Below are 24471 nucleotides of genomic sequence, written 5' to 3'. Positions count from 1 at the left end.
AGTAGGTTTATAACAACGGTTTGTAGGTGTATATCAGTAACAAGACAACGAGGCTCATTATCACAAACACAACAATAACATATTTAGCAGGAATGTTGGCAGGCATACAGTTTGGACAGCTGATCATTTAACTAATAGTATGAAAAAAATATCTGGCATTTAATTGGGTATACAGAATTTTAGCTATGTCTCAGTCTTCACCTTCTTGCAGACACACCAACTATTAGCGTATTTGAATAGAAACTATCCTATGTTCTTCCATAATCGAAAGTAACTCCGAAAAAAAAAGGTCTATTTTACCATGGAAACGTAATAGAAAGACGTTCAAAGCATTTTTCATCACAGCAACGGTAAAAAGATTACATATGTACCTATATATAGTTATCCTGTTGCATTGCTGATGTAAGGACTGCATGCTGTGTTAGGCCTTATTTCCAAGAGTAGACATAAAGCAATCAGACTTGATGGCAATTGTAAGACATCAATCTGTCTCTAAGCCTCATTCGCCTTTGTCTAGTAATGTTGAGTCATTGCAGAGATTCCATTTAATCAAATCATCGTTGGATAAAGTTCCTAATATTCCAGAAACCCTTTATTTTGTTCACGTTATTAATAACCTTTAACTAATCATGCCATGAAATATATCTGGTCTCCTCCCATCAAATCATAAAATCTGTCCTAATGAAAATAAATTTCATTAAGAACTAAATACGAATTGAGATCCGCTTTCAGAAGACAGGTCTAGTTAGCTGGCTTGTCAAATGGTGACTCAGTGCTGGCCAACGTCAGAGATCCTATAACCACCTCAACCTGTTCCCTGCCAATTCTATTCTTACTAACAGGTAAAACAAAGCCAGACGAATTTAAACTTCAATTTCTAGAAGCCAAAGCTCCTTTTGTCTTGGCAGGTGTCCCAAAATTTTCTGCTCCGGGAATTGATGCCCTATTTCTTAGTGACAGAATTGAAGTTAGAACAATGATGTCTTCTGCATAGTTCTAATCTAATCACGTATCGCCAAACGTCATTTTATAAAGTCTAAGCATAATCGAACCTGTCTGGAATGTTCCATATTTTGTTGTCATAATTTGCCAGAAGAACAATGAAGGTTATATCATAACTGAGCTGAAATAGCTAAGGTGACTAGGAACTGGGTGGTATTTAAATAAACGCAAGCTGTAAGCCGTCAATAGAACGTACGTCACGCCAGTAAACGTGTCACTACGCCACATCGGACGAGGTTCAACTGGTCTTATTGGGATTGGTTGGTGAGAGGTGCGAAATTCAACAGGCTTAGAGGCAATAGTAGGAGGTTACTCGTAATCTAATTGATCATAAATTACTCATCTCCAATCATGATACCATTTTCTGGAATTGAATCCTAAAGTACGTGTTGTTAGCACAGGTAAAAGGGGTAAAAGGTGTATACGTTTCCAATACGATGATCTCTGAAAAGAAAACCGAAATACATTCAATGGAATTCCATTATTCAATTGTTTTATGATTGCAACTCACAAAGAACAAAATGACTATTCCTTCGTCCGTGTTGCAACCGCAACTATAGAATCAGAACAAGGTACCCTTACCATACTCCGTTAGAAAGGAGTAATAAGATTAATTTATATGATACAAACAACATACTGCACTATCTAATACAAATCCTTCACTTCTCTGACCTCCACCTCCAATCTGAAATCTCTAAGGTCACTCTCAGCATTAATTAGTTCAGCACATTTACTGGTTTCTGTACTTTCTTAATGACCATTACGCCCATGATGTTTACAGACTAATTAATTGGAATTCATGTATCATTTGCGCTCTAATCAACTCTTGTAGTACTCTGCCAAAGGTCTTTAACTCTTGCTTGAAGAATTTTAATGCAATTATATGGAATAGGTACATTCGGAGTACTAACTAGTACTTCAGAGGACTATCTCCATCCTTGGATGCAGAGTCAAGGATGTTATCATCATTATCTTCTTTATCATTAGTTTCTTTACTTTCAACCCATGGCAGCATTGGTGAACCCAGCTCTGTCTTGTAGCCCAAATATTAGATTTCAATATATATATGGCATATATATATCTTGATTTCAAGTTTTTCTAACGCCCATTTCTTGTTAATACAAGCCTGCCTTTATTATTATACACCTATATACTAAAAGGTATTTATAAATCATAAGATCTTGACCCTTACCAAATCAAATTAAACCTCATCGAATTACTCAATATTACACCACTTATTAGCTTTGACATCAATAACAGTGAATAGTAAGAAGAATTGATAAATCGCCCATCTGAGCCGAGAATGCGTGGCGTGTGACAGACCCGTGTCGCAACTGATTCGCTGACATGATGGGTGGCGCTAGCTATCGACTATCTTTAGGCATACCTACAGCTGCTCCTCTGGGTTATACGTTGACGATTTCATCATCTGGTCCCCTTCTTTCTTTTTGTTCTTACTTGTCAAGTCTGTTTGATTTAAGATGATGCATCAGCTGATTTCTTTAAGGTTTTAGAGTTATGATTCGTAGTGAATTGCATTACCAACTAAAAGTGGATTATGTTTAGTAATATTAAGTTTATCAATCACACTGATTGTAGACGATGGAAAAAAAATATCGTCCTTAAAGACCAACGCTGAAATGCAATGTGGTATGTATGTATATACATACATTTTACAAAATATTATCCTTCGTATAAATGTTTCCTTTTTAAGCAAACCTTTTATGATGTAACCGTGATTAAACGCTGTTATATTTTACATTTTCTTCATCGCGATCTTGTAATAAAGCAGTAGCTGTAGTCGCGATCTAAAAATATCCATCATGTCGACCGTTTGTGAACCGGACCACATGATTGACGGAATTCTTAGCTGTTTACACTTTTGTTAGAGCTAAAGTTACATGAATTGGCAGGTTTCTGTTGGACACAAAATGTTGAGAAAATCCACTGGTCTAGATTTTCAAAATCCTTTGGACACAAATTGCATTTAGCCCAGAGAATGTTGGCCTCGTTTGACAACTCATCTCTTATCAATCTCATCTCATCTCTCTGAAAGTCTTAGTTTCATTTTTAGCTTTTTAGTGTTCATATAAGTATTTTAAAGTTGAGGTCCAAAATCCCCATTATTGATTTAACCAGTTAGATTCAGTCCTGATAAAAAGCGCACCTCGGTCCCACAATCCGAAAACATTGTCGTGATATTTTGTATTCATATTCCTGTTGGCCTTCTAGATTTGTCACAACCAATTTGGCACTTAAGTACGAACGATTGATTCATTGATTTCCTACCTCAAAATAGATCTATATCGACCCTTGCCCTACCTAAATCATCGTACTTCTTAATCACAGTTCACGTGAGTTCTACTACGCTTACTACATCTTCGACAGCCAAGGTTGTTTATGAATGATCCGAGACTGGAACTACTCCAAGAGTTGTCTCCAGTTGGTATTTTTAGGTGGGTGACACACCTGGTTGATTGTTTGTTTGGTTGGAATTGATTACTTTGGGCGTAGGGTTGGAACGACCCTTATCGTGCATCCACATCGCAGTATGGTAGATTGGCAGTACTATAGGAAACTATCTGTAACTGCCTTGGTGCTGAGTACACCATTGAAAAACTTTTATCAATAAAAGGTAACTGTTGGTGGTGCAGCAGCTGGGTCTTAATTATTTAGTCTTAATTACTCAAGTGAAGGAATTCCGATGGATGCAATGATTAACTTTTATACAACATAAACCATGTTCCCAATTTTCCATGGATGTAGCATAAAATATAATGTGTGATATTTAAAATAAACGAAACTAAATGTTACGAATACATATTAGGTACAGATATTACTAGAAAGTACAAGTGCAAATACCGACACTGAACATTCAATTGAACAAGACTTCAAACGGTAGACTATCAGGCACGTACCTCTCGGAATAACTTGCTGTATTAATAGGTAATTCATACTTGAACAGGTAGCCATTTTATATAAGAAATTCTGAAGCATCTCTTTGGAAAGTTCAAAGTACATAGCGGTAACATTGATTAGAGTGTCAAATGGTTAAAAAGCTAGTAATAAAGACAAAAAGAAATCATCTGAATTGAGATGTTTCTCCTTGTGATGAAGTAAGTTGAAAAAGGGTACCTATGATAGCATTCCAGCTTTTATGTTTTTAGGATGGCAAAGCTTTTTGGAAGCCTTCAATAATGCAATGATGAGTAACATCGTTTAGATTTATTACAGCCATGATCCCGATATAATTACGAATATGACACATAACTCCGCATAGGCGTAATGTTTACAAATAATTTTGAATACGTATTAGCAGTAGGTTAAAATTAACATTTAAAATCAATATTTCCTCAACCGTTTTAGCCCAAAAATTTAGACTAGTTACAATAAGAACACTGTTGAAAAAACAGGTTTTATTTCCAGTATTGTAAGCTGACCAACTTAGCAAAGCATAAAAACCTTATTTTAATTAAACACACAGCTGAAATATATTGCTAAAACAATTTATTTATGCTTCAATTCCGAGATTCTGCTTGTATTTATTTTTAATGTAACGGCGAGCGAGTCTATGAGTGTTTGTTTGATATATTTAGCTCAGCCGTCTAACGTTTGTGAATCTATGAAATTATCAGCTACAGAATTTGTTCCACGTATATAATATTGCTTGTATGTATGTAGGAACGTGTACCGAGTTATTTTCGCTAATATTAGTCTTTGTTGGCAGGTGTTTTCAATCTGTATGCTCTTTACAAATAATATTGCTTTTTAATGATGTATGGAATTATTTTGTTTTTCGTATTCTTCTGCTGTTTGTTGCTGCTTAATGAGTCAGTTGTTGTTGATTTAAGACCAATTTACCTAGTGTACTAAGGCAATGTTAAGAGCCCAATGAGCGGATTGCTAACTTTTAGTCGCCTGATAGTTTGATTTTGCTCACAGTATGCCCACTAACATAGTGTATAGTAGCCACTAACATAGTGTATAGGAGCACATTACAACGATCCGGCCGGTATTGTCAAAGCGACAAAAGATTGAATTCAATGAGAGTTTGTTTAGTTTGTAATTTGCACTTGAGCAAATACATTTAATAAGTATATTCTGTTATATCTTTTTAGATAGGATGAGAAGTGGCTGCCGGCTAGCAGTTTAATTACGTATACCATGCATCGATTCTTAAATTATTATGGGAAAGTCTAGTACGAAGTTACGTGATAGGTCGAAAATTGAGCTGGCAAAATCCTGTTTCTCTTTGCTATGGTTTACATGTACCCATTTCTTTCCACGAGATAATCAGATTACGAAACAGAAACTTCCTCATCTTGTTTATATAGTGATTCATAAAAGTACCAGCTGTTAGCAAACCGAGCTAATTTTATTTGCTAAATATTTTAAGGCGATTTGAATCTTTTATGTAGAAACTTATACTTAAGTATGTTTCAGTTTTCTACATTAATTTTCAAATGTAATTGATAACACTGGTACTCAGCAGCATTAGATTAGACTGGAAGCTGACCCCAACATAGTTGGGAAAAGGCTCGGCAAATGATGAATTAGTGCAATAGGTATACCAACGTCATTCGTGAAATTCATAATGTCAGCGTAAAAAGACCCTTACTATCTGGCCTTTTCTTTTAAATCGGTTGAGTTTAATAGTGTATTTACAGGATTGTCACACTAGCAGACGTATGGTATTCTGCTATAATCTACATAGTTACTAGTTCTTTCGAGGGCTACTCAACAGATGTTTAGATGTAGGACAAAACGAACTATCAATTTTGCGAGTATGTTACGAAACCGCTACAATTAATTACATATCTTAATTTATAGAAAAAGTTCCACTATTTTGTGGACTAAAGCTTAGGAACTACACGTAACAAAGTCCCCAAAAAGTACCCCCAGCGACTGTATAAGGCGCACTCGTAAAGACATGTAATACTCACATTCCTCCGGCCCTCGCCAGTGACTCACTCCTCGCTAAATATACCCGCGTGACGTCACTGTGCCACTGCCACTAAAACAGATTAGCTCCCACTTGCCAAACTTAGTTGTTATTGCGCTGACCCGTTTCTGGGAGTTCCAGGATTGCTATATCTGGGAATCGAATCCCAGTTTTCGGAGTCCCAGTTGGCGGTGTTGAAAACTGCAGTGGACAGAAATAGTTGGTTGAGAATTTAAAGGGTGACGCCCACTGTGGCAGAATAGTGTCATAGAAGTAGTTGAAATAATGTTATATTTTAGTATTTGTTCTGCATAGAAACGAAGTGATTTTGTACCACAGAAGCGAGTACGCGTATTTACAGTCTATACATGGCTAGTACGCAAGCGTGTGAAACTAGTCGCGAATAGATTGGAATTCACTTTTTATACAAAGTCTTCCGATGTATACAGCAGTAGTACGCAAATACTCGCATATATTTTGTAGTGGCCAAAGTATCTTGCTTTGTTCCATAATATACAGTGCTAGTCCGCATGCAAACTAATCGTGTATACATTGGAATAGGCGCGAAAAACTTTACGATTCCAATCTATTCGCGAGCAGTTGCATGCTCGCCATTTGGATTAAAACACGACCTAGCATTTAATGTTAATTTAAATATTAATAATGCTCGTTCAATTAAAAAAACATTGTATTAAAAATTGAAGTTAGTGACGAAAACGAATCGCTGCGAAACCGACTCCACGTAGTCTTGTCTGCCCTACCCCTAGAGTGCAATTCAAAACCGCGTAGGCGCGGAGGGGTGAGGCGGCCTGCGAGCTGAGGCGCAGGTAGTTTTAACGCTTGCCGAAGCTGCGGTGGTGAGCGTGAAAACCATCTGCGACGATAAGCTCGCATGGGACCGCCGGAGCCCCGCAGCACCGGAGCCGTGACAGAAGCCATGCTTGCTGCATGTTGCTTGCTTACATTTTAAACGTACTGAGTTAAAAAATTAAAAGCTAATAAAATATATTTTATGATGTCATTTAATAGTATTTTAGAAGTTTACTGTTAGAATGCCTGCTACAAAAGATGCTAAAAAATAACCATCATGCTGAGTTGTATTTAGAGTGGTTTACTTAGAAGATAACTAGTGGCTAAGATAGTATTATTTAGATGCTCGTTAATTGTGGCTGACTTAATAATTTAGGCAACATACATTTTTGGGGGCGAATAATGATATTAAAAAGAAGCTTGTTTAATTAGCATTTTTAATAAACAAACTCAGATTCAAAGCCATTTTTATTTAATGCTTTACCTAATATAAATTTTGTATAGTTAAATTTGACCGTGTATAAATTGGAAAGATGCATGTGCACGTCTACGCTACGAACTATACGCGAGCAGTACGCAAAATTCGTGTATACTTTGAAATCACAAATTAAAAAACAGCATTACAAAGTATCAGCGAGCAGTTTCCTATGGATGCGTTTTGGCTATGTACACTCTGTAAATACGCAGCGAGTACTGTATATGAATTTGTAGGTTGGAGTCCCGAGTTAAAAGCTGCCCATTAACTCTTCAGTTCTTTCTTGTTCGTAAGAAGACAATCATTTCATTTCCATGAATTAAAGTTATCTTTTTTTAATGAACCCTGAAATAAATACGTTAAGGTGAATAAAATATTTCTTTATCTTTCCGTGCTCATAAATCTACGCTTAACGATCATTTTTAGTGATTTCTCCAGCGACTGTTACCACAAACGTGTTAGTTTTATTGATTGTAAACCGCTGATATGTCCATACACCTATGTTTTAAAATAATAATGTCGATCATGTGATGAACACATACGTAGAACTCATTATACCATGTACTAATGTACTGAAAATAAACGAAGAAATAAGTAAGTTAATAAACAATGAGTGATTGTTAAAAAATAACAGTTAGGTAGGGTTCACATTGTTAGAAAGTAATATTTTAACATATTTATTTGTTTACCCTTTTGAAAGGAATGTCCACATTCAACATAGGTACAAACCACTATTAACTATTTGGTCCTAGAATGTTGTAACAAAGCTGTTATATTTATGTACAATATTTTATACGCCTTGGTTGCACGATACAATTAAATCATTTTAAAAATAAGTACCTTTACTTGTACCACCATTACTCTAGTCTTTAACCACTTGTACCACTGACTTCAGCCCTTGTTTACCTGTACAAATATAATGAGATTTAAATAGCTTGGCTCGACTGTACGTGAATCATGGCGCAGACCCGCACCTACGTGGTGGGAATGTTACGGTGCGTGGGTTCGAGCCCTTTGTGGCGTTATGTCGAAATTATTGCATGTAAATAAATTAATACAAAAAATAAGTGCCTTAATGACTTGTACCACCACGATTTTAGTCCTTAATCACTTGTACCACCACGACTGAAGTCTTTAACAACTTGTACCAAAACGACTTTAGTCTTTAACCACTTGTACCACTAACTTCAGCCCTTGTTTACCTGTACAAATATAATGAGATTTAAATAGCTTGGCGCGACTGCACGTGAATCATGGCGCAGACCCGCACTTACGTGGTGGGAATGCTACGGTGCGTGGGTTCGAGTCCTTTGTGGAGTAGTGTTGAAATTAGTGCGTATAAATAAATGAATACAAAAAAATGTGTGCCTTAATAACTTGTACCACCACGACTGAAGTTTTTAACATCTTGTACCACTACGACTGAAGTCTTTAACAACTTGTACCACCATGACTTTAGTCCTTACCCGCTTGTACCACTGACTTTAGCAATTGTTTACCTGTGTACAAATATAATGAGATTTAAATAGCTTGGCGCGACTGCACGTGAATCATGGTACAGATCCGCACTTACATACGTGGTAGGAATGCTACGGTGCGTGGGTTCGAGCCCTTTGTGGTGTAATGTCGAAATTAGTGGGAGATGGGTTTTGTTAATTTGAAGATTTTAAACATTTAGCCTAATTGTTAAATTACCTGAAAACATTTTTGGGATAACAGATGTTTTTTTTTACTCGATAGTATTGCATAATTTTTTATTGACATTTGTCCATGTCAATGAAAAATTACATAATGATGATTCTATTTACTTGACTAGCAAAAGATACATTAATCTATCCTGTTTCCCTTTTGGATCAAGCCTACTACTATATAGGTTTTGGATAAAACCTATATAGTTACAAATGTCGGAACTACTTAGCAAACAAAGGTAATGTGTTCTTATTAATTTTGTAAATGCAAAAATTTTCGTTCCAAAAAAACAATTCTAACCGATTGAACTACAAATTTTTAATCTACTATAAAATCTAACCACCAGACTTACAATGTCGATCACTCACCGCGCATGCTCGAATCGGCATCGTAGCAATAATTAGTAGATATTGGCAATACAATATTATTCAACCGGCGATTGATCAGTTAAATGGGCTGCCACTAAATTAGAACATTGACACCGATTGGTGTGAGTAACGCGGGTAGGGAGCGGGTATGGTACATGAGCGGAGCGATTTTGGTGTCACTTTTGGTAGTTCTGCACTTTGACTAAGTAGATGACTGTTTGTCTTCTTATTGTCATTTCCATGAAACGGTCCGGAATAAAAATGCTACTATAGTATAAGATTCTCTCAATTTAATTTTAATTTATTTTTTAGAAATTAATCAATGTGAAAGATATCGCTCCGTAGTAACTGTAGCACATGTATCACAGAGGATATCATCTGTTAACAGAGAAAACATACAAACATCCGAATTGAAAATCTTCTCCTTGTTGGGAAGTTGGTTAATAGCGATTGTTAACAATGGAATTAGTTTTTGTTATTTTATCTTTGTATTTTTTACCCTTTGATTTTTGTTGTAATATTTTTAATTTCATTAAACTAATAAATTGACTAACGAGGGCGAGGCTCGTACGCATTCCGAACTCCTTGCAGTACTGGCTGCAACTAGCTGTTTACTTTTTAGTTCGTCTTTTGTTTTTGTTTTTTGAGTTGTCATCGCGCCGTCTCGCAGCGAGCCGCCCTCTCGTTTTTCTTGACTTTTTTAACTAGTTGTTTAATTTAAGGCCGGGTTTTCCCTCTTTCCCGGTGATTACCGCAAACTATTGATACAGTCCACCTCCCACCGAGCACATCCGTTGGTCCTTCGAGCCGGATCGTTCCAGCAACTCGGATGCTTCGTACACCGCGAACTGAGAAAAAAAAAATGGTGAACACGCGAAGCGCGGCGCGCCGGGAACAAGATATTGAAAAACCTACGCCTACTAATGTAAAGAAGTCCGAGGCTAGCAGAAGACCATTGGTACAATCTCCTTCTGCGAGGTCTTCAGTGAAGGCGAGGAGGGCACGATTGATACTCGAGGCGGCGGAACAAATGGCGCTTCTGAAAATGGAACTCATTGAAAAGAAGCTGGCTGCCGACCTGGCGAAGCTGGACAGCTGCGGCTCGCAGTCGCTAGCTGATGGTGAACCTGGTGAAGAGGAAAATGCGTCTCGAATCGAGGAGTGGGTGAAGACACAGCGCGTCACTAGCTGTCACGACGATGCGCTGCGCCCGGCACAACGGCAAGACGCTGTCTTGCAGCAATTGGATAACGCCGGCCCATCTCAGCTCGGGAACGTGCAACCAAACCAGAGCGGTACTGACGACGGCACTATGCACATGCAATCGGCATGTGTGCTTAAGGACCTCGCCGCCGCCACCGCAACCACCAACGCCAACCAGGCAGAAACTAAGCTGCTTAACCAACTGTCTATGCCAAAAGACTTACCGAAGTTTGACGGTGACCCGCTTGATTGGCTACAGTTTAAGCAAGCATATGAAGAGTCTTCTCAAGTCAGCAAGTTTAGCGACCGAGAAAACTTATGTGACGTCACTGCGTGCGAACAACCGCATCATCGCTTGCCGCACTACGTGCCGACCGCTGCCGCCGAAGTCGTCGCCGCCCCAAGCACGGCGACTCAATCTAGCAGTGTACCAACTGAAGTGGTAACTCACGTTAACACCAACCACAACGAATGGTCAGTGCAGTTGAAAGTGGTTCCCGAACTTATTCACGGACCTAATGGTGCATTCCGTGCAAGTGCACTTCTTGACGACGGCTCCAACGTCTCAATGATCAGCGCGTCGTTGGCTGCGCGCGCCGGTCTGCGCGGGCGTACACAGACCATGCGAGTTCGTGGCGCATGGGACAATAACGAGTTAGTGTGTGCGGCAGAACTAGTGGACTTAATCGTGTCTAACAAACTCGGTGAAAAGTTTAATATAAGTGCGCGTAGTGTCAACGAACTGAGCTTGCCAGAACAAAGGTCAGTGAACTTTCAGTGCGAGACCTATGGCCACTTACGCGATATTAAAGACGATCTGTGTTTTGCGTCGCTAAAACCCGACTTACTGTTAGGGCAAGATAATTACCATTTATTGTTTCCTTTAGAGACACTAGTATTCAAGCCAGGCGAGCCGTGCGCCACCCGCACACCATTGGGTTGGTGCCTGCACGGCAGGGTACCGAGTACACAAGCTCAGCACGCCGCATTGTGTATGTCGGACGTCGCACCTGTTGTTATCTCCGCGACCGCCGAGCTGCACGATGACGTGCGAAGCTACTTCACGCTGGAGCTAAAGGGAGCTTCACCATCAAAGCATCAGCTGTCGGCTAATGACCTCGTTGACCCTACGAGTGCTACGAGCAGCGCTACACCCGTAGCGGACAACACCAGTGCTACGCCGCTGCCGTCGACGACGTTCAACCAAACTGTTGTAAACAGAAATAGTTATAGAGAACTCGAGATGCATGTATTCTGTGACGCGTCTGTCAAGGCATTCTGCGCTGTGGCTTATTAGAGATGGATTGATCACGACGATAACATACGTGTGGCATTCATTGCTAGCAAATGCAGAGTTGCGGGGAATAAGCCGATTACAGTACCGCGTCTCGAACTACAGGCCGCTGTGTTAGCATCTAGACTCGCGGAGACTATTACTAACGAGCACAAGATGAAAGCTGTAAGGAGAGTGTTTTGGAGTGACTCTACAACGGTACTCCACTGGATAAAAAATAACGCTCGTAATTACAAGATGTACATTGCCAATAGATTGGGAGAAATTGACGAGTTAACTCGAATACATGAATGGCGCTATGTACCGACTAAGCTAAACATAGCAGATATAGCCACACGAGAAAACTACGATTGCTCGGTGTTACAAGATGAGTGGCTACAGGGACCTACCTTCTTGTATAAGCATCCGGAATATTGGCCGCTAGATGTCGTTGAACCTGCGAACAAAGAGTTATTAGAATGTGTAACAGTAATTGATAACACCATAGAAACCTGTACCTTACCTGTACCTGAACCTTCACGCTTCTCTTCATGGCTACGCTTGCTACGAACAACAAGTCGAGTACTTACCTTTGTTGATAACATTATCAAGGCCATCAATAAGAGAAAACAGATAGCTTCTACCTATAATCTGAATGACGACGTGATGGACAGGGCTGAACGCTTGCTAATAAAGCACTCACAAGCTTTATCATTTGGAAAAGAGATTAAGCTACTTCAAGCGTCTATGCCACTACCTACTTCGAGTAAGCTACTTACGTTATCTCCGTACCTAGATGAGCACGGAGTCCTGCGATGCGGAGGCCGCATCAACGCTGCTCCTGAAATAACTCCAGATGTTAAACAACCTGTTATACTAGATGGTCGCAGTCACATTACTCAGCTGATTGTGAAGCATTATCACCAAAGAGCTTTCCACGGCCACCAGGAGATGGTGGTTAATGAGCTGGAACAGAAATACTGGATTGTACGTATTAGACCTACTGTTAAACATGTTATTTCAAAATGCATGCTGTGCAGAATCAGGCGTGCACAGCCTCGACCTCCTCGAATGGGAGACTTACCTGAGGGACGATTGGCGCATCATCAGCGTCCCTTTACCCACACTGGAGTGGACCTGTTCGGACCTATGGAAGTGACCATAGGGCGCCGCCGAGAAAAAAGGTACGGCGTGTTGTCTACCTGTCTCACTGTGAGGGCTATACATGTTGAGCTCGTAGGAAGCCTTACTACCGATGACGTCATAATGGCTCTCCGACGAATGGCAGCCAGACGCGGGTGGCCGCGACACCTTTACTCGGATAATGGTACTAATCTGAGAGGCGCCGACAAGGAGTTGAAGAAGTGTGTCTCCGAATTGGATGAGAAACTCTTAGCTGACGGAGTACAGAGTTACAGCATGACCACTACATGGACATTTTCCCCCCCTGCCAGCCCACATTGGGGTGGGGCATGGGAGCGACTCATTCGCTGCGTGAAAAACGCACTGAAAGTCGTGCTGAAAGAGCGAGCACCTCGAGACACTGTTCTACAAACTCTCATGACAGAGGTTGAAGTGATGGTAAATAGTCGGCCCCTCACCCATGTGAGCGTTGAGCCGAACACTGACGAGACATTAACACCCAATCATTTCCTCCTTGGCTCATCCTCAAACCTACCGACTATGGGCACTTTTGATGAGTCAGATACATTCTTGCGCAAACAGTGGAGGATTGCTCAGCAGCTGGCTGACTCATTCTGGCGACGGTGGGTGAAGGAGGTGCTGCCGGACATGCGTCCGCGAAAGAAGTGGCAGCAGGAGCAGAGGCCCTTACAAGTGGGTGACCTCGTTTTTAATTGTCGATCCCGCATCCCCACGAAACGTTTTGGCCACGCGGCATAATTCGAAGGGTGATGCCAGGCCAAGACGGCCGCATCAGAGTCGCCGAGGTGCAAACAAAGTCGGGCATATTGCGACGACCGGTAGCACGAGTTGTGTATATAGCTATCGGGAATGAGTGCTGACGCACTGGGGTGGGGGATGTTAACAATGGAATTAGTTTTTGTTATTTTATCTTTGTATTTTTTACCCTTTGATTTTTGTTGTAATATTTTTAATTTCATTAAACTAATAAATTGACTAACGAGGGCGAGGCTCGTACGCATTCCGAACTCCTTGCAGTACTGGCTGCAACTAGCTGTTTACTTTTTAGTTCGTCTTTTGTTTTTGTTTTTTGAGTTGTCATCGCGCCGTCTCGCAGCGAGCCGCCCTCTCGTTTTTCTTGACTTTTTTAACTAGTTGTTTAATTTAAGGCCGGGTTTTCCCTCTTTCCCGGTGATTACCGCAAACTATTGATACAGTCCACCTCCCACCGAGCACAGCGATAATGAATAGATCATGAATTACAAAGACCATGTTCCGTCAGGAAATTGAAAAAATGCAGAACTTGGTTTCTTCGTGTACCAAGTTCCACTTTTATGAAATATTTTATACCTTGAAAAAGGAACAATTTCATGAAAGTTACAAAATGAAAATCGCTGTTCCCATGCAACATAACCTCAGTCCACGCGCATGCGTCACCTGCAATGCATTTATTGTTCGACATTTGCCAACAGCTTCGATTCTGGTTCAACATGACACTTGTTGCTAACATTAGTTCATACTCCCGGGTTTGCCCGCATTCCAATTATTGCGAAACCAAATAAATTGACGAACTTCAAATTATCTGGAATTAAATTTCGCTAAGTATATCTTTAGCACCTCAAATACGAGTGTGTAGGATTTGATTCCATATCAGGCATGTACTGCTTTCTAAGAATTGAATAACTGACTGTTTAAAGGATCTTAAGGAAAACTGGACTAAAGTCTGAAATAAAGAAACACTCATTCCTTCTCTGTATGAGACCTGTAGAGGGATGTTAAAAATCTCTAATGATGATGAGCTTAACATCCTATATCACTCCCATCATTGAAATAAAAAGTATTGCCTCATCTCTATAATTTCAGGCATTTTATAGGCTTATTATTGTATTTATAATGATTACTAAGTGTATTCTATTGTAAATTGTAAAACTGGAATTTGTTCAATACCTGCGTATTGTAAATGAATAATATGCCACAATATTTCGCTAGTTTTGTTAGTTCGTTTATACATAAATCTTTCAGATATAAACACAGACTGGAAACTTGTGTTTGTTTCACAATAAATCAATACGTCGAGGTTTTTAAATTAAAATGTATTGCTATTCTTTCGTTTTCACGTAAATGTGGGCAATGTATGTTTTCGATGTTTTATTTTAACCTACTTCCACTACTTATTTACAAAAATAACCTAACTATTTTATGGAGGTTACTGAAGCTTAGGTGAAACTAAGCTAATCTAAGTTTCTCTAGAAAGCCTCGCTCGTCAATATTCTGGCAACACATTTACAACTCCTCCGGTGTGCCCATGAGCGGCGAAAATCGCTGTCTATGCGGCGATCTATCTCCTCATTTACCCTTTATCACAAACCTCAAAAACAGCATTATTTAAAGTTCAAAAACGCCAACTCTTCGAAGAAACTTCTTATTAAAAATAATAATAATTAAGGAAAATATGAATGAGAAAAACTACCAGAGTGAACTTTAATCGTACATTACGTGTTCGTGAAATCACAGAGCTTAAAACTTTTAGTTTTGACGTCAGCACGTTATATGTATGGGCAGAACAACCTCGCATACCGCGCCGTGTCTAAACATTGCTTGTGCGTAGACTATAGGATTTGATATTGGTTAGAATTATAGAGTATGTGGTTAGATTTACTTTTATAAGAGATCTAGGTTTGTTTTTGTTCTTTTAAAAGTCTGTTATATCGTAGTATTCCGATATCTTTTTATTACTTTCATAACGATCTTTTTTCACAGCTTTCAAACTCAAACTGATTCTTCTTTAATTTCAAAAAGGCCGCTAAAAGCTCCTTCGACAAGGTTTCGGTACGGTTCCAAGGAGTGGGTCTCATGGAAAAAAGCCGGCAAGAAACTCCATAGACATTCTTTAAGTAAAAAACTTTGAGTCGAATAAAATGGAATAAACTTTATCCGAAACACAACTACATGTGACAGCTACGATTAATTTATTCACCAATTGATTAATAACAATTACTTTAATAGATTTATTGATATAAATTAAATTATTATCTAATACGGTTGGCATGCTAAGCACTTGGGCGGTTGTCATCACACTGTGACAGTTCAGTAGCGATAGCATACAAAGTGAGACCTGATATAAATAGATGTCACTCGTACACTCATCATATTGTGACAGGGATAACGTGTGTATGATGAAGTATGAAAGGCTGGACATAATTTAAATTTTTCAGTCGGCCGATAGCTTGTTTGGGCTCTTAAACAAGTATGAAGATGGTTAGTACATTATAAAGATCAAGTAATTTGCCGGTATCAGACCGACTGAAAACTTCGATTGGAATTAAGACTTTTTTGAAAACACTTTTTTATTTCCATCGGGTCAACAATCGGCCGACTGTTTAGTCGGCAGATAAGAGTATCCAATGCTATCATTACAGTATTGTTTTCTAGGTTATAATAGCCAGGGCAATCTCAGTTATTCGTGGAAGTAAACCGAGCTTAAAAATAAAATCTAGACTGAAAATAACTGGGTATGTTTTCTTTTCAAATGACTCTTCTGCAGCAGACTAGATCATTTAGGCTATCGCTAAAATCGTAGACTTACTTTATTACACTTTAAAGTCAGACGAAAATCGATGTTGATGGAATTTCATGAGGATAAAGGAAAACGAAAACGACTTTAATTTTAACATCTTTGGCAGTCGTTAAGGCGAGGAAGTGGTCAACAATAATTCCATAACCGGCACGCGCATCTAAGGCGCCAAAAGGGGTCGGAGCGTCTGAGCGGGGCAAGGATAACAATACGCGCGCTAGCTTATAACTAAAAGTCGTAAGCGACAAAATGGTTTTGTAATTTTAATATTTAGAAATGATAATTTAATAAAAATTCCTACTACAATTTTAAAGAGTATGTATATACTCAACTACTAAAAAAGTTAAGAGGCTTAAATCGGTCCCGTTTGCCCATAATATGTGAATCTCTTTTTAAAAAGAGGTATGTTTGATATATTTTTCTCTGTTATAAAAGTTACCTAATCATGTTTCTACAACTAACAAAATAAGGTTTATATCATGAACTTTCAGGTAACCAAGTTGTATCTTGATCCGTTTTGTATTTACTGAGAAAAATTGACATCCTTGGCGCCAAAAATTCCAATTCGTCCTCTTAAGGGTAGTCAGTAACCAGAAAGTCTGACACACAGTCTACCGGGCTACCGGGTGACCAAGGTAACTGGGTCGAAGAGATCAGATAAGCAATGGCTCCATGAAAATATATTGGAAGGTACTCAGCTGCATCGAATGAGACTGGAAACCGACTGCAACATAGATGAAAAAAGGCTTGTAAGGCAGATGATACGAAAACGGTAAGGACACAGATGTAGCAACAGCGAGTTAGTTACTATTATTACATAGCGAACTAAACGTACTCGTAATAAAGCTATGGCATAATACTCCATGCAATGTAACATATGCACAACTCCACTGTTGTATGAATGTTTGCATCTGATCACGAGACTCGTGTCACGAACAGAAATATGCCAGATTGTGATTCATGGATGTACTGTACAATCGAAACTAAATCATACTCTTGCAAACATTTTGTTAAGAGAACAAATAAATTGAGCCTACCATATGCTCCTGATTTAAATCTATGAATGTGTACCTAAATCAATTAGACACATTTTAATCAATAGACAACTCCCACTGGTGGTTTCATCCATAGACTTCCTCAATCAATTCCTGTAATAACCTAAAAGAATGTTACAATGCGGTCCAATAGTTTCTGAGATTAGCACGTTTAAGCAAACTACAAAGTATTTCTTTCATGATACAAACAACCAAACTCAAAAAGACACAAACATACCTACGTGTTGATACTCCTCCTTTTTGGGAAATTTGTTAAAAATACCTATAATATTCATGTTTTGAATACGATTTAAAACAGAAAGCTCAAAAGACAACAAATTAAACAACCCTATCAATGCGTAATATAATCATAATATAATTCATACAACAACTAAACTTAAATCTTCTGGATAGCCAAGTTCTTCTCGTTCCACTTCTCAATATACTCCTGTCGTATAGTCTTAACATCTGCCGTGGTATTGGAGCTGATGCTGTCCAGGGAACCTTTCTTCTTGCAGCTGATGAAGGGCTGGATGAAGTTCCGCCAAGCCTTGCCGAAGATCTGCATCAGACCTATCACGGATAGGCCTAGAAGGAAACCCTGGGAAGTGGAGATATTTGGTCATTAAATGCATGGAATTGGAATGGGATGGAGACCTTAGTGACCTTAGTGAAAGAACAGTAGGAAATATACTATGCACATAACTGAACAGAGTTCCAAGAATGCGCAATTAATGAATAGGTGTGATTTTTTTGTAGATTAAGACAAAGTGCAAGATAGAATGAAGTTTTCAATTTATTGTGCGCAAAGCGTGATGTTTATACAACAGCCAAGTGAAATTAATAATAGAAAATAGGTAGTCTGTTACATAAACATTCACATAATTGTTAATTAATGCTTGGTTGATAGCCAGTGTTACTATTCTAAAGTCGGCTACACTCTCGATCATTGAATAAAACTGTATTAATACTAGATACTGAAGTACTGTTCCAAGGACAATGATATTTCTTATCCGCTCATACATCAAGAAAACAAACGATATTGGATATAATTCGACCTCCAAATATACAAACACTAGAATAACTACATTGCTGTAAAGGTGCTATACCATTCCAGTTGTTTTACCGAACGTCATGACTGTGCAAATGCTCGTATGCCTTTCTAAGTGCACACGAAAATTCTATACGATCATTTGCACATACCTAATGTTGTGAAGCAAAGCTTTTAGCTATCTTTTGTACACATAGTTTACATAGATTTTAATCGAGTTTTTAAAACCAACTTGAAGTATTACTACTGTCTGATTGACAACATTTGAGCAAAGATTTGAATTACATTTTACGTAATCCTTGTCATTATTAAAAGTAAACTCTAATTCAAGCAAAGCTATTTAAGTACTTTATTGGTCATAAATTTTGGACTTTAGTGGTCATCACAAACATTTCTCGCTATAACCTATAGCCTAAGTATAGATTACGATTTTATTTTTAAATGCCATATATTCGCACGTAACATTAAAATCAAATGCTCGCTGTAGTCAGTTAGTACCACTACTCCTCATTCCATAGACACAGAGTTACCTAGTCTTTGAAATAGCAGCGTGGCAGCTTGCCAGGGGCTCGCATCATCAATGGCAGCGTGTTTATCTCATCGCGAGGATGTTTGTGTAATATCTAGATTGGCAGCCTTTGGGTAAGGATTATATGTGTTCCGGGTTCAAGGAGATTGGTGTCAACTGCCTATGTATAGATAGAAGGCAGGACTTATGAAAGAAAAAATAAAATCTACGGATTAAAAGGCTAAAGGCCTTATGTGAGTGAAAATAACTTTGCAATTTTGAACTTAGCCATTTGATGACTCACACATACGCAGAAGTGGTTTTGTTCATATTTATTGCCATTGCCAAGTACCAGTAACCAACTTCGGAGAAGCAAAGCTTCTTAAAATCTTTATAATTAAATGCTCAAGGATTCAAATGGCTAACTTCAGAATTGCAAAGACATATGGCACGAACTATAGTTACGAACTTTCGCGTGTATTATATCAGGATGGTGACTTACGATACTACCGCCGAGGTCAGACACGAAGAGGTTCCAGTCGTAGTTGTATCGCTCCTCGTACACCGACACCATCATGCTGTTGAAGTAGATGAACAGCTGTCAAAGAACAATATTAATATTATCTTTAATATCTTGTCAATAGTGTCTCATTACCATATATTGACATGCAGCTGCTTAGGAAGAGATGGCAAATGAAATAGAAAAGAAGAAGAATAGTTAAGAAGATATGGCCACTGACCTAATAGATCAAGGTACTGAAAGGGTTATTGATGAGATTAGATCTAATAGTAGTAGTGAAACTTGTTCCCAGATGCCATCCACTGTCAAAGTCAACATTAAAGTGTGAACTAGATCAAGAGAAGTACTAATAATTTTGGAGAATTTCTTACATTTGTCTGCAGTTCCGGAGCACCATCATTCACAGACCAGGTTTTGGAGGCACTGTCCCAGAAGTAGAACTTCTGTCTGTCCGTCACGAAGCCGTTGTAAAGGAAAGAGTTACAGATGCGAGGGCAGGACGAACAGTTGTGGGACTCATATGTGCTGGAACATTGAATATAGAGGAACTTTTCGGTGATGATTATGCAGATTAAGAAACTTCTTATAAACAGAATTTTCTTTCAAAACTTAACTCTTTTACAACAAAAATTGTATACACATTTTTTATGTAGAAGATTGTTTAGAGTTTATCGCGATGACATGCCTGTTTAGAGCCTTTGCAGGATTGAACAAATAGGTTTAAAAGATATTGTATTTACAAGCTAGAAAAATCGAAAGCTCACTTTAAATACCCGGAAATAAGCCTCGTCATCTGTGTGAAGTTGTTACACCGAGGCACAAAGCTCTTCATCCAGGGTCCAGAGCATCCGACGTCTTTGATCACCTGATCCCATACGAACTTTGTGGTGCACTGGAATATAATTAGTTCAATCCCAAAAGTAAGTTAAGGTTGAGGGCTCTAAAGAACATAGTAATGAACACGATAATTCTGATTTCTTCGAAGTAAATTTTGCCAGCAAATAAATCTAAAGATATTGGTGTCTGTAAAAAGAGAGAAGAGCTGGTTACTCAGACAGCATTCTTCAAACGGGTTATAGTTCGCGGGTTTATAGATTCAGAAACTGAGTCTAAAATCTCATGTTATTCGGTCTCACTAGATTGCAACACCCAATGGCCAATTTACAAACGATAAATTGTAATAATTTGTTATAGCTATTAATTTCTGGTGCATGTGCAATCTACTAATTTATATTCAACGATTACTTCTGATGGTCTAGATAGATCTGGGAGAATTAATATAATTTGAATGTTTCGTTTATTTCGAAGGTAAAATTATGTAGAACCAAGATCACGAATTGGCGAAATCGAATGATTCCAAATCCGGTATCTATACAGCTGAATTTAAAGCTTGGATTTGTGTCCATAGAAAATGTATAAACTCTTCAATTTATTCTCTGATACTTGCCTTAATCAAGTTCTCTCTAAGCTTTGCGTTTGGTCTATTTTTGTTGGGCCCTTTCGAGAAGAAAATGGTATCATGTGGTCTTACCTCATTGGCACTGTAGTTACTCATGGTGAAGCAAGGGTCATCAGCACTGCTTATCATTTTGTACTGGTCCACCTTCAGCTTGACGCTCAGGGTCTCTCCCACATTCACGTACAATGAATCCACCATGCCGCCGTTGTATACTGTCACTTCTAAAGTTAAGAATCGCATTTTATATGTATCTTCTAACTGTTAATAGTTGTGAAGCTGTTTAATCATAGAGGAGTTACGGTAGCAAATATTTGCATTCTGTAAAACATACTTACTTGGACACCTTTAATTGGCTTCATTTATACAATAGTTTTCCTCGTAATGAAACTTAGAATCGACATTATTGCCCATCTTTGTCGAGAAGTTTATATTTCCAGTATCTCATGTTGGTGTAAAAAAGGGTCTCTTTCCCTTATGGTGTACTCGCTCTCCACAATTTATTCGTTAAACACCATTTCACACAATAATGTGAATGACTCTATAACTACAATATAACTTCAAATATTACCAAAAGCTTACCAGTAAACGGTTCCCTCATGTAATGAATGTACACGTGGTACCCTGGTGGTTGGATGCTGGTAGTCGTGGTAATATCCTGGGCTGTATGCTGAAGAGTCACGGAGTAACCCAGCGCCTTTGTAGCCTGTGTGCTCAGGATCTTAGGGTTCATGGTGTAGCAGCGGCCTTGGGAGAAACCCATGGTGGGCTTCAGTTCTACGTCTGTTGAATTTAGTGGGCTTGTAGTGACTAGTATGTGAGAAAATGTAGATAATATGTAAAAAGAATTGGTCTATTTCTGATTGATCAGCTGTAATCGTTCAATTGTTTATTTATTTACATGCGATAAATATCACTACGCTGACTTGATTTGTTTGCTACAATAGTTTGTTTATCTTCGAAAATTGCTGTGTTATGGTTGATTGTATCCATAATATGCTCTTTTAGACTTATAATGGGTACTTCATCAAATGAATTCGCTGGCTGCAATTTGTTTGCTACAATAGTTTGTTTATCCTCTACAATTGTTGTATTGTGATTACACAATAAGCTTATAATTTATGAATATGTGGTCGCTATTCTTCTATAAAATATTAAACTATCTCACTGTCCCTGTATCCATTGAGTCCGTACTGCACAAACATGTCTTTCTCGTTGAAGGTGATGTTGTCCCACATTTCGTCCAGGTCAATATTCTCGAAGTCAAAGTTTCTCCAGGTTGATGTATAGCGCGGGTGAGCATATAGCCCGTATTTCTGAAAACAGTATGGTTGTTGTGAGCTGTAAAATATGCCACCAATAAATGAATTAAGCCATGTATTCACTGAGAAACAATTGTTTATAAACACTGTTTCAGAAACAATATCTACGTGTTTCTGAAACAAATAATTTTGTTTCAGAAACATGTAATTTTGTTTCTGTGGACGATGTGGACGGCAGAATTTCCGAAACATTGTTGCTGTAAACATCTACGTGATGTTTCAGAAACTGTGTATCTGAAACATTGTTTCCCAGTGAATACGTGGCTCTACTGGTTTGTATGTATTTATACGAAATGGTTTTTAACCGCCGCGGCAGCAGCGCTTGCAGCCCTTGGCTATCGACCGATGTCACGCAATCGACTCCTCGGCTCTTGTCTACTACTTGGCAACGGTGCAGAAAGAAAAAGATTGGACTTACCTGCATTTTATCGAACTTGTAAGGAGGCTCCCTACAGAAGGTGACGCTAGGGTACGTGAGCGTCTTGTTGAAATCGAAGTGCGTGTACGTCGTGATGGGGATGTCTATCAGTTTGTGTATGCAGGATGTTATCTGGAAATGCACAAGCATCAAAGTAAGAATGGCATGGAAAAGAAGGCTACTGTTTACCTAGTGCGCAAAGTTGTGTCCAGGGGACCTGGGAAAATCGCACGCAGAAGCTTGTCGAACTATAATAAAAAGTAGCCCTCTTCATCTTTTTTCTGGTCATAAATTCCTAGTGATGATCATTATCAGGGAATGATCTAACATTACAGTCAACTAGTTAGTTTAAAATAATAAATAAATAAATTATTTATTTCAGACCAGAGATCCATACAAGTGTTAGTAATTGCTTATCCTAATGTTAGTAGAAAAATAACACAAATTATAATGTATTAATTATTGACATGTACGTCAGCACGCACATGTCTACTTGCCCAGTGTCTTATAAACGGCCCATCAATTTTGTCAAAAAATTAAATTTATTCTTAGAATCCTTTCGTATTTTGCTATTGTATAGTTACCGGGCACGGGTATTGAGCTCTCGGCGGAAGAGTGGGGATCGCTTTGCGCACTGTACACATAAGGCAATAAACCAATAAATCGCTTCTGCGCAGGTGAAGCTCAGGGCTCAATATCCATGCCGATAAGTATACAAATAAACAACTATTTTAACTAATGAGTAAGTCATTACCTGCTGCAGAACCACTCCGATGCAAACTACCACGACTACTGTTTTTATCAAGTTGGGACCCCGAACACATTTGGCGCACTGTTCTCGTATCTTCCATTTGGGGTCATCTATCTAAAAACAATGTGGATTTTCAAAACCCAGATACATTTGTGGTGGCAATTTTTGTTAATAGTATCAAAGATTATTCTATTCTTCTGAAGACCCTTGTAGAATTTGAAGAATAATGGCCAACGTCGAAGAATAAGGGTCACTACAGATCTTGCTGCTTTGTAAAATACTTTCACTTTTGAGAAGCTAAAATATTGAGTAACACAGGCTATATTTTATCTAGGTTTGGGATGTAGTTTCCACAGGACAAGGGTGAAACCGCAAGAGACAGGTATAGCACAATACAAGGGTACTTGGTACGATTAAAGAATCTATTCTTGTGTCTTTCATGCTAGTTGTGTTTGTGATTGAGTGATGACAGAGTGTAACATAACTTATTTCAAATATACATAGGATAGAAAAATCCTTACCTTCTCTTCAACAGTCATTTTTTCGTTTTATTTATTTCCCATTTTAGTAAACACGACTAAATATCTGCCCATTACAAACTTCAATAACAATATGAGAGTGACCATGAAATTCGGTACTTACCCATTGAGCTAATTTATAGAGCCGTAAATAGTATTATAAATATAGATAGCTGCTTATTGCTGTTTATTGGATTATCTAATGGCAGGTACTCAATATGGAGGAAATGGCTTTTTAGGAAGGAAAAATTATTATTTTTTTTACTTGAGGTACTGTTCATGCGCGATATAAATAGATGCTATCTTTCCTCTCTTACTGTAGAAAATCACACGAAGTATCAGTGCGTCCTTATCGAATAATAATTAACCAAAATAGTGTTTGCGGGCTCTACAGCAAAAGTAGTACATTAAGCG

General features: G+C 38.5%; 2 protein-coding genes across 2 annotated transcripts; one reads left to right on the top strand and one right to left on the bottom strand.

Moving 5' to 3' along the window:
- Window positions 1–12020: 12020 nt before the first annotated feature.
- LOC135117218 (uncharacterized) lies at window positions 12021–13664 on the top strand. Its single transcript, XM_064035820.1, has one exon. The coding sequence runs from the start codon at window positions 12021–12023 to the stop codon at window positions 13662–13664; it is 1644 nt and encodes a 547-aa protein (XP_063891890.1).
- A 4201-nt stretch (window positions 13665–17865) lies between these two features.
- On the bottom strand, window positions 17866–24194 carry LOC110379213 (uncharacterized). The gene is made up of 10 exons (XM_021338762.3): window positions 24061–24194; window positions 23543–23653; window positions 22789–22920; window positions 22217–22364; window positions 21631–21831; window positions 21124–21272; window positions 20357–20484; window positions 19964–20117; window positions 19575–19670; window positions 17866–18114 (listed from the first exon to the last, which is right to left on the bottom strand). The coding sequence occupies exons 1-10, from the start codon at window positions 24076–24078 to the stop codon at window positions 17911–17913; spliced, it is 1341 nt and encodes a 446-aa protein (XP_021194437.3). The 5' UTR covers window positions 24079–24194; the 3' UTR covers window positions 17866–17910.
- Between the last annotated feature and the right edge of the window lie 277 nt (window positions 24195–24471).

The sequence above is a fragment of the Helicoverpa armigera genome, chromosome 8 (genome assembly GCF_030705265.1).
Source record: "Helicoverpa armigera isolate CAAS_96S chromosome 8, ASM3070526v1, whole genome shotgun sequence".
NCBI classification, from domain to species: Eukaryota; Metazoa; Arthropoda; class Insecta; order Lepidoptera; family Noctuidae; genus Helicoverpa; species Helicoverpa armigera.
Note: the sequence above shows the minus strand (reverse complement) of the source record. Positions and strands in the feature narration are given on the sequence as shown.